The following is a 16,723-nucleotide window of genomic DNA, read 5'->3' as shown; positions in this document are numbered from 1 at the left end:
TTCCAAGCACTCTGGCCACCACCCCTGCCTGGGCCAAGCCCACAGGCCAAGAGGGCTGGTGTAAGGGCAGAGGAAAAGCTGCCCTGTCCCTGCTCCCCTCTCACCACAGTTGACTTTTAAGGCGCTCACCCCAAATAAGATACAGAGATCACATCTGCGCTATAGAATATATTATAAATTATACCATGCATCCATTAACAAAATATACAAAGCCAACAGAGATATCTCTATCTTAAGCCTGAGCATTCATTATCTAAACCCTACTAAAAATTAACCTAGGGAAAACAGCATTTCACACTTCACATTTCATTCTGCCATGAAGTGTTCCTCCCCAAAGGCTTTAGTGTTTCATTCATACACAGAGCACTTCATCAGTCCAAGTATGAAGGTACACACAGAAAGAGCACGTGTCCTGCTGGGCACTCCAGATCAAAGCAGATAACCACTCCACACTTCAAAACATCACCAGCTACTGCTCTTCCTCCACATCCTTCCTCCTCCTCATTCTCGAGTAGGCAGCAAACAGTATGCGTAAGTGCAGGTGAGAAAAACATCAGCAGTTCTGAGTTACAGAATGATCTTTACCTGGTGCCAGCAGACAGTCGTACTGGTGTACAGAGATGGGAAACACTGCAAAATAGTTCTACTGTATTTCAAAATAAACATTTAAGAGTATCTCCCCCACAATCTATAAAAATAGGTTTAAAACAAAAATGGTATGATACATTTTATTTTCTTCACTTATTTCAATCATCTCTTATCTCTAAGGGTATTATGTCTTTTAAAAAATTACTACTACTGATCACCTGGTCAGTCACAATCCTGACAGTGCTTCAGCTACAGTGTGACACAACAGGAACACCTTGATTCGAAGTAGCAGTAATACAAAGTAGTTTAGGATCAATGGTCTCTTCCTGCAGCAAGGAAAAGCCTGCTTGAAAAGAACGTAGCCAACACTGCTGTCACCTCCAGCGGGACCAGACTGAGGAGTTACCTCCAGATACACCACTGCACAGCAGTGTATGTTGCTGGTCTCTCGTGATTCTTCAGAATCAAATCTCAACACATTTAGAAAGGAATTCTTAGAGTTCCAAATTAAACATGGGCATCTAAGCCAAAATCTTGTGAGCAAAATGGATCCTACAGACACATCTGTGGAAGCACAGGAGCAACGAGAACCATCACAGGATACTGCACCCATAAAACTGCTTCGGTTAACGGCTTGTTCAAACTGAAACGCAAGTCACACAGTCCCTACCTCAAGCACTCCTCCTGCTCCTAAACATCACCACAACTTGTACTCCAGTTCAGGTCTGGGTTTCTACACTTCCCTCAATTCGTCTATGTGGTACTAAGCACAATGAGAGGTTTGCACTATACTGAAAGAAAGGTTTTCAATGTTTCTACAAGCAGCCTGTAAAGATTCTTCCAAAGGCCTTTCCTTCCCTCACATTCCATTTTAACAAAACATTGCATTATTAGGCTGTATTTCCCCCTAAGAGATACACTTTGTGCTATCAGTATTAGAGCTGGTTCAATTGCTGCTGGTAAATTCACTCTCCTGCTTCATGCTGCTACATTCTGGTATTCTCAGGCCAACAGTGATTCCACTTTCAGACCTTCCAGAAGTTGTTTGATGGTTTAAGATGGCTTTTGTGTATGAGCAACTTTGTTCTCTAGAATCATTTGTAAGGTTTAAGTCTGTCACATTACTATCATGCATTGGACAAATCAATCACTAAATCATATCAGAAGAAACAACTTGCTAGTTGTGGGCATCTCTTGTAAATTAGGCAAGACTACATTTTACAGCAGCATTTTACATTGGTTCCTAGTCCAAAGCTTGTTAAAAGTCAACAAAACAAGTTTCCAGCTGCCTAAAAAGAAACATCTTAAACGTGGTAAGAGAGGAAGTTCTCATCTAGGTGGAAGTTTAAGTAATTCTACGGGATTCCCTGATAAAAGGATTTGGTATGAAATTAAGAGACTTATAAGACTACTCATGAGGTCTAACTGTGAGGTCCAAATCAAAGGTGAAATTCTGGTCTCCAATTCCTAAGATGCTGTGACAAGCACTGTTTGACATCTCCATGAGAAAAACAAGAAGTCAAAAGCTCAAAGAAAAGCCAAAATTGTAGTCACAGCTCCAAAGAGAACGCAGCTGAGGCACAGCCTGCTACTGCTGTGGTGTTCTGGGAGAGTTTACTCAATGAAGATGACTCCTCCCTCCACCAGGAAGGTTCAGCACCTACCACTGTACCAGTCACTGTTCCCGAGCTGAAGCAATTCAGTTACCACTTGAACCATGTTATTGTTGTGTTTCTTCAACAGTCGGAGGTTTAACTGCCTGTCACAGAACCCCATCTCACAGAGGCTGGACAGAAGAGTGGCAGTGTGCTCTTCTGTAGCTGCAGGCTGCTGGAAACAAAAGGAAGATCAGCTATAAAAAGAGAATTTTTGCCATTTGAAGCATAATACTGGAATATAACTAAGGCACAGAGGCCCTTTTGTCCACAATTAAGCTGTTAATATTCACTGTTCATTACAAAAAGGTGAATTACTACTCTTCCACGAGGCTCTAAGAGACACGTCCCCATGGTACGGATTTCCCTGCCTCCTCATGAAGCAGCACACTTCAAAGGGATGCCATTGAGCTGAATATTCTATTGTTGCATGAAGTCCTATATATGATCTCAATACGTTTATGAAACATGCACCTATAAAGTTGGCATTCCATGAAACTCCCCTAGCATAAACCCTAGACTTACCTGTTCTATAATGGGTGGTCCAGCAAACAAAGCTTTGTAGGCAGAAGCAGCAACCGACAAAGCACCTTTAACGAGTTCTCCTGCAATGCTGCTTCCTTGAGGGTATCTGCAGAGAAAGAAATCAGCCATGACTTTAGGGTCAGTAAAGCCAAGTATATGTTCCATGTGAAATGCAAGTTCTTGAGGAGAGAAAAACCTATGATCCAGAGGAATTACTGCTGTTTGGGAACTGATCTATGTGACACATCCATTCAGGTCAGAGTAGCTTCAAGTCACTTACTATTCCCCTCAATGTTTTGTCTTACTCCTCCAGTGTCAGTATCTTACAATGCTTAATAGAAATTATTTATAAAATCTCTATTTTAAGAATCCCAAGATATTCCAGAAAAAGCCCACAGACTTTTAGAAGGGCTCGGGCTTGACCTCTTTATACACTTCTTCCTGCCAGCTCTACATCCTTCATACTTGTGTCTAAGTAGACACCAAGATCTTATGACAATACAGTATCCTGTAATTCAGCAGGTTTCCTTAAAGAAGGGAGGACTCTCTGGAAAACACCAAATGAAACCCATCAGCCAGTACTTTTTCCTAGGTGCCTAATTTAGCAGTTCTCAGTTTAAAACAGCATTTGTGAAGTCACAGCTTCAGCTTCATTACCTTGGGTATTCTGAGCACTTCCGTTTAGTAGTTAGAAATCCAGAAGATCCTGGTCCATAACTGTCTTCACCACTGGGCTCTGGAAGAGGAAGAAAACATATTATCAACATGTCCAGTAAAGGAGAAGCTGAAGAGACACAATATGTAGATGAATGGAAAGGAGTGGTATTCAATCCAAAATTAATACTTTCACATTTAGTTATCCAGACACTAACTGCATTCTCACTGCAGTCGAAACAAGCAAAAGAGTTTCAGAAGTCACTTGGCTGGTAAGTCGGTGGGTATTTACTTCAACATGAGACAAACCTGAGCTCTCAGTGATTGTAACAGCAGATTAAATACACAGCTCATTAGTTCCAGAGCGAGGTAATCTTCCAGGTATCTACAAATACTTCTGAGTCCCATCCAACCATTCCTAACGAACAGGTACTCTTCACTGACCCACAAAACCAATTCATTCTTTATTCAAATCCTCTATATAGTAAAATGTCAACACCCAGAGAAAAAACAATCATTACTTGGTAGATTTTTGCTCTCCTCAAGACTAAACAATGTACCAAATGCAATACTAGACATAAGGAATAGGAGATAACAATAGGATGCACCCTTCATAAAGTACTGTTAATACCTTCTCTTATTTGATTATGAGTGGAGGAGAGATTCTCTGCAGCTGGTATGCTTGGTTCTTGGAAGATGTGATCCTGAGGAGATGCAAGATTCCTGAGAACACAAGGCAGAAAAATTCCTTTTACTACTTTCATTCTACACGTAGACAGGCAGGTAAGTCAAGAGCAACAGACAAACTGCCTCACCTCGGCACTGAGTACAGGCTGAATAAAAAGATGCAGGATTTAGGATGCTCACTCATGTATGAGATAAAACGTCTGTTACAACTATTTCTGTTTGGACACTGAACTTGAGCACACCACTTGCAGACTCTACAGCAACATTAACATAACCATTTTGTTCTTGTCCAAGAAGCATACCTTTGTGTCTGGGTTAAGGTGTCTGCAACCTCTGGGGTTAATGGTTCAACAGGCAGTGTTTGTGAAGTTGTCACCATATCACTGACACTGTGGATCTGCGGCTGGCTTCCCCCTTCTGGATTCTCTGCTCCTGTTTGAGGTTCTCCTGTCGTCTCCAAACTGGGCTGGGAAAGAGCTGAACTATACATAGACTCCCCTAAGGGACGGCTGGTGTCAAAGCACTCAGGGAGAATAATGATATAATCCTCTGATGAAGCAGAGGAGCCTTGACTTTGGATATCATCTTTATCATCAACTTCCTCAGAATTGCCAGTATCACTACAGGGGCCTGCTCTCTCATCAGGCAGTGGTAGGTCTCCTAACAGGAGAAAGAAAAACAAAGCAGCAATGGGGAGAATTAACAATTGTACATTTTGTATGGCTAGCACAAGGTCAGTATTGCCCTGGAAATAAGAGGCAAGTATTCAAGAACAACTGTAAACCTTTGCTGCTGGTGTCAATGGGGTCATTTTCTTTGTCTGTAGTGTTAAAGACTAATAGATCTTACTGTTAAGCCTGTGCAGATATGCTGCTGCTATCGATGCTTACAACAAAAACAGGAGTGAGAGCTACACTGAGAACAGCAGTTTTCAGCTCCAAAATTCCATCACAAACACTTCAAAGCACTGACTTTAAGCGCAAGTACAAAGTACAGAAGCACCAGCCATGCTTAACACACCAGCACGCATCTGAATGCCTGACTGGAAGCTGTGTCTCAATTTCACTGGTTTTTTTAAGCAGCAGTTAAACCAGCTGCTTGTTCCAAGTACTGACCCCCATTTCCTGATGTCCTAGAACAGTGTCAGATGGTTTTAGACCTCATTTTTTTTGTCTGGCCCTTTTTTCAGCTTTATCTTAAATTCAAACCTATTGTACTTACCACAGCCATTTTCTGTCACTGTCTCTGACTGATGAATCTTTGCTTCCTTTTTGAAAGTGGAATTAGTTTTGATCCTAGAGGATTCTTCATTTATTGTATTACAGCTGAAGGTGTCTTGCAGTGTTTGTGAAGAGTCTAATAAAACAAGCAGGAAAAGCAAAGCAATATCACCACCTGCACTGCAGAGCTGTTTGTGGCCAATGGCTGACTGCACAAAAGTAAAGCCCCAGAAGGGAGCTGAGACAGAACTTACTCTGGAGGACTTTCTTCTTTTGGGGGGGCTTGTGGTCAGGTGCAGCATCCAGGGTTAGGGAACGAATGACAGTTTCACAGACAAACTGAGTCCCACTCATGTCTTCTTCCCCTTCCTCCTGGCTCAATGGATGTTCAGCTTTTGCTTTCACTAGACAAGTATCTGCAGGAAAGCAGGCTTCCCTCACTCCTTCCAAAGGCAAACAACAGATTATTGCAATACCACTTCAAGGAAATGTCAAGTGCAAGAAGGATTTTTTAGCTCACCAAGGCTAACACCAACTCTGTGTTCATGCTTTTCAAAAACGGAAAGATTTTGGAATTCAGTTCAAGTTGAATGTGAAAGTGATTGAGAAGCATGGGGGCTACACTCAGCATGTTTGAGTGTAACCTACTCTATAAAGGACAAACTGTTCATTCTCCCAACAGTTGTAGTGGTTAGACAAACAAAGAGAAGCATTTGGATTTCCAAATTCTGTGTTATGCTCCAACCTCTACAATCAGAGAGCGGCATCAGACCACAGGTTTATGAGGCAAACAACTGCTTTGTTTCTCCACAGAAGGAGTTGGAGTTCTTTTTAGCCACTGTCTGCTGACTGCACACAAGTGACAACATCCTCCTCCCCTCACCCCCAAGCTCCCCATGACTACTGCTTACCAGGCACTGGTTTAAATCCACTCCCCTCGTTCTCCTCCTCTATCTGACCTAAGCCAGGTTTCTCCACCAAGGGGCTATCATGTGGCAAAGGGGACATGCAGGGAGTCATGTCTGAAAAACAAAAGGAGAAAAGGGAGTAGGAATCTTCCTTCCTCCAGGAGACAACCTTGTAAGAAGTTATCCTTTTTTAAGGGATATTCTTCCAAGACAGAAGAACCCCAGCTATCTTACACAAGATCATTTAGTTAACCAGTAACTTTGCAGTACACTGGCACTGGGTGAGCAAAGAAAATGTCAGCCTTCAAGCTCTGGAATCTTCTGGTCTTGGGAATGTGAAGTTGAAAACAAGCCAAGGCTGAAAACTACAATGCACAGCTGTGTGTGCTGGACAGCATGGAGACTATGAGAACCTTACCAACAGGAGTATTGTGTGGCACTCGCTCCAACTCCTGCACAATATTAATGTCCAACAGCTCAAAGGATAACAAGTCCTGTGAAAAGAAACACCAGAGTTTTCACCAGCAAACCCTGAAAGGAAATCCTACACTGTACTTCCCAGCAGCAAATCCCATTAACCTACAAAGAGCTTGCTTTGTTACTTCCATGATCTCAGATAGGGCAGTTTTCCCCTAACATACATCCACATCATAGAACACTGTGCACAAATCAGGGGAACGAGGAGCCCCTCCTTTGTCAGGGGCCAGAGAAAGACCCCACTGACTCATTTTGAGAATCTCAGTCTGGGACTGTCACTATGTGGAAGGGACAGATACCAATCTGAAAGCAGTTCTGCAACATCAAATGTAATATATACTTCCTGAAAATACAGTGCCTCTTTTAGAGTTCAGAAGAGGTTTTGTTCTTACAGATGTTTATGTACCCAGAGATCAAGCCCAAGGTGCTTTTATATATAACATGAGTTTTAGCACTTTACCTGTGCAGTGAGGAGGTCAACAGATGGGATATAAAATTCTCTCTCACTTGGCAGATTTTTGACCTTTAAAGGAATGGTTGGCAGAGGTATTTCAACCTGCTGCATGATTTCACCCATCGCTTGAGCACCTGCTTCTGTCTTAAAGGAAGCATCCTGCAAAAGCAAAAAACCAATGATGTCCCGGAAGCACCTCATGCAGCAAATGAAAGAGTTACATGAAATGTAAAGCCTGAATTTTGTGTATAAGAACACAAGATATTTAATTCAACTCATTTTAGAACCAAAAGGACAAGACCTAACACAAAGAGAAATCCTGCAGTGTTTCAGATCAGTCAAAGAACTAGACAAATAGCTACAACAGACTGATAACTAACCCCTTGCCTGTCAAAAAGAACTTACATATGCAATAGAAGCTCTGCTTCTTTTCTATTAAAGATACAAGTTAGAAGCAAACAGCTAAGAGAATCCCCTGGAAATCAATATAGCTAAGGACACTAAGCCACTGCACTGAACAAGATACATTGCTCCTTCTCCCAGGCAATTCAGAACTGCCGCAAACACTGGATGAGCTACTTGCCTTTTTGGTGCCGGAAGCTTCGTCCTTCTGGCAGGAGTCAGAATCCTTCCCATTGCTTTCTAGACATTCAGTAGCTGGGGAGGGATCCACAACAATACTGCACCAGATCCTGGGCCCAAACTGTTCCCCTCTGTGTGACAATCTCCAGTGAGAGGTGTAAGTTCCTTCTATATTAGGAGCTACGAACTCAACTGAAACAGTTCCTACTTGTCCTGAGGGAAGGGATGGCACCAACACATCTTTTTTTTCAGAAGATGCCAAGGTCAGGTTTCCCCACATAAGTTTCAGCTGAAATATACAACAGGAAAAGCAAAAGTTAACTTCACAAGCTTCTCTACGTACTGGGCAGGAAGGAGCACTCAAAGCTCCTCTTCTGCAAGGCAGGATACCTTCGTGTCTGAGCTCCATTCCACACTGCCAGTATTCTTCATTCGCCAGTGTTTGATAAACTTGGTTCCTGGTTTCAAGTGAGTCCCATCTGGCAAGTTCTCATCCACAAATACTGCACTTAGTGTTGGGACAACTGCTTGGAAGGGTTGAGTAGGGCTCCTGGGACTGGGGGAGGAAACAAACAGAAAATACACCAAAACTGAGCAAGCCATTCAGCTATTCCACTGGCTAAGACCAGAGGAGGCCATTTAGCTCGATTCCTTCTGCTGTCTTTAGAAGTGTAGCAAAATTCTAACACTTCAGCTGCTGTTTTCATCTGAAGTCTAAACACAGTTTTACAGCTGTACATTCATAAAACCAAAGGGGATGGAAAATGCAAAGGCTGCTCATGAGCCTCAGCCTAAGATCACAGAAAAAGCAACTAAGATTACTGCACATGAGCACACACCAGGTACTTGACTTCATGGAAAGACAATACAGCAGAAAGACAGACTGACAGTAACATTCCCTTACACCATATGCACATGCCTGGCTGTATTCCCAGGCACTCCTCTTGCTCCTAAGTCTGTATCGAGATGTACATTTCTGGTAATAACCATCAGTTGGTTATTAAAAGGTTTCTGGTTAAAACCATCAGTTGGGTTTTTTCTTCTCCTACTCTGCTCCCATGTAAAACCAGTAAGAACACTCCACCTTGCCAATTCCACCGAGACAAAATTCTCACAGGGTCTACTGACAAATGGCACTTTCACATAAGCTCCTGCTGTTACTTTAAATTGGTCTCATCACAAAAGGTCAGACAGCACAACCAAGAAATGCTCAGCTAACAACATCTCTTACTGGAAGGTGTTAGGTTGGAGACTCTCAGATTTCAGAGTCGGTGAGCCACTCGTCTCCAGTACATGGACAGAGTTCCACAGATGAATTTTCCTGTGCAATTTGAGCTGCTTTTTCAGCTCTCGGACCTCTGCTTTTCGCTGTTTCTTCTCTGCTCGTAATCTTTGCTTTTCTGCCTTCAGAAATCTTTTGTCCATCTGTTTCTGGAGCCTGCAGAGAGAATAAGCCACCTGGTTACAATACATTAAGCTGATTAGAATTCAGCTCTAGCCAACACAGCTTTAGACTCCAAGGGAACACTTCAGGAAATGCCTCATGCTTCTAGACTGGATACCAGATGATTTTAAGAGAACATCTTCATAGCTGCTTGTGAAGATATTTTGAATGGCTTCAGAGAAAGAACAAACTTAAAGGCAGATAAAAGTAAACTCAAAGGAAAAGCAAGCTCTCAAAGTTTGCTGCCCACCTATGACAACATTCTGTCTTTTCTACTTTGTTATTAACAATGCTGTAAGATTCATGACTTAGGCCATGTATAAGTATACAGCTATTTTTAGCTACTCACAATAAAGTCCAAGTACCATTTCCATTCCTTGTTATCACTAAATCTGAACTAAAGCTGAACATCAACCCCACTTTGCTACCACGATAATCTTGTCAGGTGTTGAGAGGTGTCACCATTTACCTAACTTGCTCCAGAGTAGCAGGCAGGCGAGGGGAGAACTCTGCAAGGCTGTAATTCTCAGCAACACATAGCACAGGTCTTCGCAGCTTCAGCAAGACATGATTAGGATCATGTGCATATGTTCCTCCTTCACACTGTTCACAGATATTGTAGGCTGGGCAAAGGCTGCAAAGCAGAAGATGCAGAAGGTTACCAAGAGGCGAAGAATTAATGCACAGAAAAAGACACTGAAGGATAATTAAGCCTTAAATTTCTGCAGGGAAACAACTCTGTATCATGCTACCATTGGAAGCAGTGCCTGAGGGAAACAGAAGCTGGTTTTCTCACTTATATATCAATATTTGGAGCCATCTGGAATATATAGATCTCTCTTCCTGGCAAAACTGCACCACAGTTCCCACTTCCTTCTCAAATACACATCGAAAAAAATCAATGCTTCCTTTAGCACAAGTGACTAACAATTGTTGCTATAAAGGATAAAACATTATACTGAAATCCAATGCCAGAAACAGCATGATACTTCTGAAAACAGAGAGGATAAATCAACTGTAGCATTCAGGGATGCAAAGCAGATTGGTTCTGCAGGACTGGTGAAAAACAGACTGGCATTTCCTGCCAGCAAGAAAAACAAACATGCAAAGAAAACCTCCTGCTGGCATTCCAGACACTGCTGCTGCCTAGTCCTAAAGTGCTGACCTCTGCAGCAACTGCCTCGTTCAAATAAAACCTCACTTTTGACACCTCACTTAAGACACTTGTCAGAACCTATTTCATATTATTAAACTGACAGTGAGATCATTAAAGAGAGGCATGACCTGCCTTAGCCTCACTGACTGACAGAACTAATGGACTATTGTAGACTGGTGGATGTAAGTTTTGCCCTTTTTTATGTTTGCTTTTCTGTTTAGTTAACTGAACAGAACACTTTCCTTTACCATTACTGCATGTTATATGCAAAAAAGGTACTAGTGAGTGTTTGAGAATATAGCAAGTGTTATAAAGTTCTCCCACTTTAACAATCACATTCTCAAAATAGTATTAATCTTGTTCTTACACAGATAAGGTCTAGTCACCACAGAGCACATAAGCTCTTTGAGACACATATTACACGTTCTGAGATGTACAGTATGCTGCAGCTTAGAAATCTAGAAGTCTACAACACCAAGATAGCTTCTCAGACTCAATCCCATGTCAGGTTTCCCACACTCCCATCTCTCACCATATCCTACCTGCACTGGTAACGAACTCCGACGATCCGGGCCTGGCAGTTGCAGCAGGAGATGAGCCAGTCACACTGGCTGCCGTCCCCCGACTGGCTCTCTGACACTGGAGGTTCTGCTGCAACAGTGCTCTCAGGAAAATCTGGAGGCTGATTCTGTTGAACAAGCTTCTCATATAGCTTCTGCTCCAGCTTCTCAACGGTTTCCTTAACTACTTGTTCCCTAAACTGGAGACAAAGTAGTCAGGGATGAGATCCACCTACGCAGTCTCAAAAGTTAGATTATGTTGTTCCAAGTCTCCCAATACATAAACCATAAAGCAGTTCAGAATCCATTTATTACCACAAAAACTAAAGGATTAAATGCCTAAATGCCCTTTAAGATTCCTAGTCACAAGTACTGAGAGCAAGTGTGATCAGATGGCATCACAGGGATCTTTTCCACCCACAGCCTCCTATGTATTCCTTTAAGAACACTAAATTCAGGAGAAAATACACTTACTGTTTCCAGGTAGCTAGTAAACCACCCTGGAGGTTCTTCATTTGTTCTTTCTGTTCTAGTGTGATTTAACTTTTGCTGGGGAAAGAAAACCCACAAAAATAAGTCACCAACCTTAAGTATGCAAAGCTGCAAAACCCCTCACCCCAGCACATCAAACGCTTGGAAACAGCTCTCAAGTAGCTTCACAAAAAAAAAGATCTCAAGTTATTTGGAAAACAGTGGGAAAGCAACACAAAACCCCTGACATTCTTCTGAAAGAGTTCTGCATTGTTAGCATTTAAGTGTAATTCTGCATCAAAGCCAAAGAAACCAAGCCAACCAGAAGTTACCAGGCAATCAGGGCTTCAGGAGAGCAACTGCTTTGTTTATCAAAATACTTAAGAATGGTCAACATGAGAGAATCTATGTTTCTAAATGCAGCATCAAAATATCTTCTTGAAGACACTCAAACAATTTTACAAGCTACAATGGGTGCAGGTAGCTGAAAATGAAGACCAGCGTCCGAACTCAGAGGTTTCATGCATGGGTAAAGATGACAATCAGTCTATAAAGTGAATTACACTTATGAATTCTTTGTTTTAATGCATATATAATCCAGCTCTGCCTCCTACCTGAGCTGCCAGCTCCTGTTCACTTTTGAAGTCTTTCTCTAACCCCTGAGCTAGCACGGAATAGTGCGAAGGAAGGTTCTTCTCATCTTTAGGAGGTGCCAACTTTCCTGTTCCAGTTTTTTCATGTGGTTGCAAAGAACGAGAATATGAAACTCCTTTCAGAGAAGAGTTTTCTTCATACACATTCATCTGAAGTTGATTTCCTTGTTTAACTGCAATCTAAATCAACAGTACAGAAACCCACCAGATTTAGTGCATTTACAACCAACATACAAAATCCTGTAAAATACAGCACTACACTACACTGGAGAGGTTGGTGAAAGACACCCAAACCAAAGGAACACCCAGTGAAATGCCAAGGCCCATCAGCTGATGTGTCATGTTCTGTTCTGCCTTTCTTAAAGGTTACCAAGATGCTGATTAAGAAGTTGATCATAAGCAAAAGGATGAGCATGCAGATATTCTGCAGGACTTTTTCACTCTACAATAAAGCTGCTCAGATGAGCAGCAAACAGCAGACATTCTGCCCAGGAACTTCCAGCAAGTTTTAATTTATGATTATTTTGAAATTATTAGATTTTGAAAGACCATGAGCAAAGTGCTGAAAGCATTAATATAGCACAGTTGAAATTTAAAGGAAACCAATTCTTCTGTCTACGGAAAATTAACCAATTCCAAAAGGATGAATATACTGGAAACCAAAAACTAAAGAGTCAAAAAGAGCATTTACCTTCAGAGCTTCTTCGTATTCCTCTAAAGAAACAGAGAAAGAAGTGTGAGTTTTCCCTGTCTCAAGCAGCAGATGCAAGTTTAGCACACAGTATTTAGGGACCCTTACATTAAGGAGCATCTCCCATACCTTTTGTAAATTCTTTTACTAGCGCTACTGAAAGTTGTACATACAGCAACAAGCAAACATGTTCTAACAACCAAGAGACTTAACATTCCATTAATTCAGTCATTTCCAATTTGTTCCTATGGATTGAAACCTCCTTCCTTCAGGAAGGATTTGATGCCCAAGCATACACAAAACCCAGAAATCAAAAAGGAAGCCTTCCCAACTGCTTCTCCAGAAACATGAACAACAGTTGGAGTCTGGTTACCAATTTCACCTCAGTAAAGCAGCAGCTCACCTTTGCTGTTCACAGAGACCTGCCAAGAGAAATAACAATAATAGCCACTGATGCATTTCTGCAATTCTCTGAACATTAACATGCTTTCAGAATAAATGGGGGTTTTTTTTTAATCTGACTAAAATCCTCACTCCTTCAGGTATTTGTTACTGCTGCCACCTTTAGTCATTCACCAACACTGTGGTGTTCTGGAGCAGAGCATGTTCTTCATTCCATCTGTGCACTAAGCAAAGGCTCTGCACCTACTAGCAGCCAGAACAAGTGTGATCTCATCTACTGGCAGTAAGCTGCACTGGTACCGCTATACGAGTACACAGAGGGGGGACCCAGTGACTTTTAATGCCCAAAAGAACAGTGAAGTGTTTCATGATTTAGACACAAGCCAAACCCATCATCTACAGGTGCTCATTTATCCATTCTGCACACAGAAGTTACTACTACAAGAAGCTATTTCATCACTACAGCATTGCATGATTCACCCTATTAGTATTTTAAAAACATCTTTAACAGATGCATCTATATTTCTATATGGATACAGGCTGGAAAATAAGGGGATAATCTTTCCCTGAAGTGTTGCTGGAAGTATCTTGACATTTCCCCTTTGGGGGAAAAGACATAAAAACACAGATCCCCTCTCTGCAATTTAGCAGAGCTACAAACCAAGTAATGGAACACAGAGTTCACAAAAGTTACATTCTGTTGGAGAGCTACATTCTTCTTTACATAACCAGAAAGAATATGAAAGGGTAAGGTTATGCCAAGCAGGAAGTTACTCAACGAAGACAAGCAGAAGTAACCAATTTGTTTTACGAGTCAGTAATCTGCTTGGAGATTACAGCATTTGCATAAAACAAGCAGCGGATTTGAGTGCACCAAATCACTGAGCTGAACAGATGCTCATGACGGGGGACCTACATTTTTCAGAGGCAAGAGCATATACTGAAGAGAGAGGGCTTTCCCCTGGCTGTAAGCACAGCTACAACTACTTTATTCTCATCAAATGAAAAAGAAGAAGTCCCCAACAGAAGCATCTCTCCCCCAGAGCACACCGAATCACTGGCTGTTTCTATGGGGTGAAAAAAGAAAGGCAGTAGCTTCTAAAATGTATTTTAAAGTAAGTCTGCTACATTATGAGTGAAACCACAAGACTAACAGCTATTTTCTTATTGAAGGGGCAAAAAACCCCACCTCTGATGCATAAGATACACTCCTGAAGGACACACTACAAATTATCAAGAGGATAAGCAGGAAGATTCACACCAGTCATATCTTGGCAGACCTGCTGGGAGGGTGGAGTGGCAGGTATTTTACCTCATCATTGTCCTCATCAATGTATTTGATCTGAATGTTGTCCAGGTCAAATGAAACTTTAACCTGTAAGGAAAAAGGAGGACAAAACCACAGTGAGACACAATGAGGCAGGACTACAGATGTTCTCAGTTAATCATGATTAATGCTTTAACCCTTCCAGACCTCCCTTTGGTTTCTCTGTTGAAATAAATACTGTCCCACAAAACCCCTTCTGGAGCTGCACAACTCCCCCAGTGCCTCCAACCTTGACTAACTTCTATAATGAAAAGAAAAAGCTTTGTTTCTTTCATGATTCCCCTTTCCCAGTTAATGTTTACCCCAAAATAAACAGTAACAAACTTCCCATTCCAACAGGGCAAGTGTGGGGTTAGGAACTCAGTCATGCCAAAAGCCAACAATCACCAAAGCCTAACTTTTACATTAGAAAGCACCAAGAGAGCAGCTCACACAGGTGATCAGTCTCAAATGAGCCATAAACAAAAGCACACTTTCCCCTCTATGTTGAATAACAGCCTTTGAGGCTCACGTGCATTTGGTTATCATTTACCTACCAAGCTGGACTTTCCTTGACAGAAACTCTCTCTGAACACCTGATATATTTGAGACCTATTCTGCTCGCCTGGGCCTCACATCAGAACACCAACAGCCTTAGAAGGCAGCGGATGGTTGGGGCTTACATAGCACTTCACAATGCCAAAGCTACGTACATTCTGCAATGAATGTGCTACACACAGGTTCTTCCAGTGACACATCCCAAATTAATTTGGGAGTGCAGCTTGTCAAGAAGAAACCCTGGTCTGTATCTACATTGCCTAGTACCACAGACTGTTCCCCTGAAACTCAAAGTAGAACCAGAGATCAGGTTATCCCTTAGAAACAACAGACATATTCAATAACATATTAAAACATAGGAAGCAGTTTAACTGCTCCTACCTTGGAACAGTAATTCACACAGCAAAGCGCAGCGACACCCCAAGGTACCAGCTTGGTTAGAGAGACATTATTGCCACGGAACACCACACCTTGAGCAAACACACCCTCAATCTAAAGAGCACCACTTTGCTTACAGAGCAATCTACAAGCAGGGCTCTGACCAGCTCAGCTATTCCTGCAGGGTCTATTTGCCAGCACATATTTAAGCCTGAACTAGCACCTCTTCTAGAAGAGTGAAATACTATGAGTGACAATGATGCAGCTCAAAGTTTGAATGAGTAATTCACCACGCAAGAACCTCCTACGAGGAAATGGAACATGTTAGCTAAATAAAAAGAACTGAAAGACAGAAAACAAAACACTGCCAAGATCTCTTCAGGTGCAACTATTCAACCGCTGCAGCTTCATTATAACCAAGGGAATCCTTATTACGCAATCACAACCTCAGCCAATACAGGCCTTTTCACTAAATAACACTAGAAATACAACCAAACAAAAGCTCTTCAATATACCAAATGCAAGACCGAGACCTCCATAAGCAACTGTCCATGCACACATGACCCACTAACAGTTATTTCCAGATAAGCACACACAAGGCACCAGGAAGCAAGAAACCAAAACTGTATCAGTGACTCAGTACCCCAGAGAGCACAGAGAATCCTCCGGAAAGTGGTCTCTAAGTAACAGAAGAGTGTTATTCCACCACGTCTACTTCCGTAAATGGGAGATAAGAAGACTAAACTGTACTTTATAGGGGTACAATGCCAAGAACCCATAACTGTGGAAAAGAGCAAAGCACACAGCTAACGCCACAGCTCGCAGGGAAAAAGCCAAGCGACCCATAAAGAGCTTTACCCAAAACAGGCTTTCCAAAACACTCCGCGTACGTAACAGACACGAAAGTTACTGTTAACACCAAGAGCAAAACTGAGGCCGCAGCAGAACAAACACCAGCTGTAAGAGCCTGCGGAACGGGGGACGTGGCTCTAGCAGCCGAGAGCGAAGGCGCTGGGCCCCCGGAGCGGCGCTCAGGCTCCCGGCTCGCACGGCCGCGGCGCACTCACCATGGCCTCCACGTCAGCCCACGTCGTGCGCTCCGGGTCGGACACGAGGAAGCTGCGGGTGTCGCCGCGGGAGGTGACGCGGAGCTCCACCTGCGGCTCCATGCCGCGCTCGCGGGCCGCCCAGCGACGCGCTGCCCGCCGGCCCGACGACCCTAACATGGCGGCCCGAGCGCTGCCAGCCCCACGCCCTCCGCGCCACGCTAATGGCTGTCCCGCCTGCCAGTCATGCCGCTCAGCGCTCTGATTGGCTGGTAGGCGGGGAGAGGGCGGGGCCAGGCGCCGCAGGA

General features: G+C 42.7%; 1 protein-coding gene across 4 annotated transcripts; it reads right to left on the bottom strand.

Moving 5' to 3' along the window:
* Window positions 1–155: 155 nt before the first annotated feature.
* On the bottom strand, window positions 156–16,611 carry NBR1 (NBR1 autophagy cargo receptor). Of its 4 annotated transcripts, none has more exons than XM_030508392.2 (21): window positions 16,437–16,611; window positions 14,440–14,502; window positions 13,129–13,147; window positions 12,726–12,748; window positions 11,996–12,214; window positions 11,385–11,459; window positions 10,893–11,110; window positions 9,664–9,828; window positions 8,982–9,188; window positions 8,141–8,306; window positions 7,752–8,039; window positions 7,175–7,327; window positions 6,656–6,731; window positions 6,241–6,351; window positions 5,584–5,772; window positions 5,331–5,465; window positions 4,412–4,769; window positions 4,054–4,145; window positions 3,426–3,504; window positions 2,769–2,874; window positions 156–2,418 (listed from the first exon to the last, which is right to left on the bottom strand). In XM_030508392.2, exons 1-21 carry the CDS (start codon window positions 16,593–16,595, stop codon window positions 2,242–2,244), a joined length of 3,078 nt encoding a protein of 1,025 aa, XP_030364252.2. In that variant the 5' UTR covers window positions 16,596–16,611; the 3' UTR covers window positions 156–2,241. The 4 variants fall into 4 exon arrangements, with proteins under 4 accessions (XP_030364252.2, XP_030364253.2, XP_030364254.2 ...); XM_030508393.2 differs by having other exon boundaries at window positions 156–2,415; XM_030508394.2 differs by having other exon boundaries at window positions 8,141–8,300.
* Between the last annotated feature and the right edge of the window lie 112 nt (window positions 16,612–16,723).

Source organism: Strigops habroptila, chromosome 19 (assembly GCF_004027225.2).
Source record: "Strigops habroptila isolate Jane chromosome 19, bStrHab1.2.pri, whole genome shotgun sequence".
In the NCBI taxonomy this organism is placed as follows: domain Eukaryota; kingdom Metazoa; phylum Chordata; class Aves; order Psittaciformes; family Psittacidae; genus Strigops; species Strigops habroptila.
This window is presented reverse-complemented; position numbering and strand designations above follow the sequence as displayed.

Coding starts and splice junctions, on each gene's coding strand:
- NBR1 (XM_030508392.2), bottom strand. CDS start 16,595: ATGTTAGGGTCGTCGGGCCGGCGGGCAGCGCGTCGCTGGGCGGCCCGC. Junction 9,189..9,663: donor GCTACTCTGGAGCAAGTTAG/GTAAATGGTGAC, acceptor TTCTCTCTGCAG/GCTCCAGAAACAGATGGACA. Junction 6,732..7,174: donor TTGACCTCCTCACTGCACAG/GTAAAGTGCTAA, acceptor TTCTTTTCACAG/GACTTGTTATCCTTTGAGCT.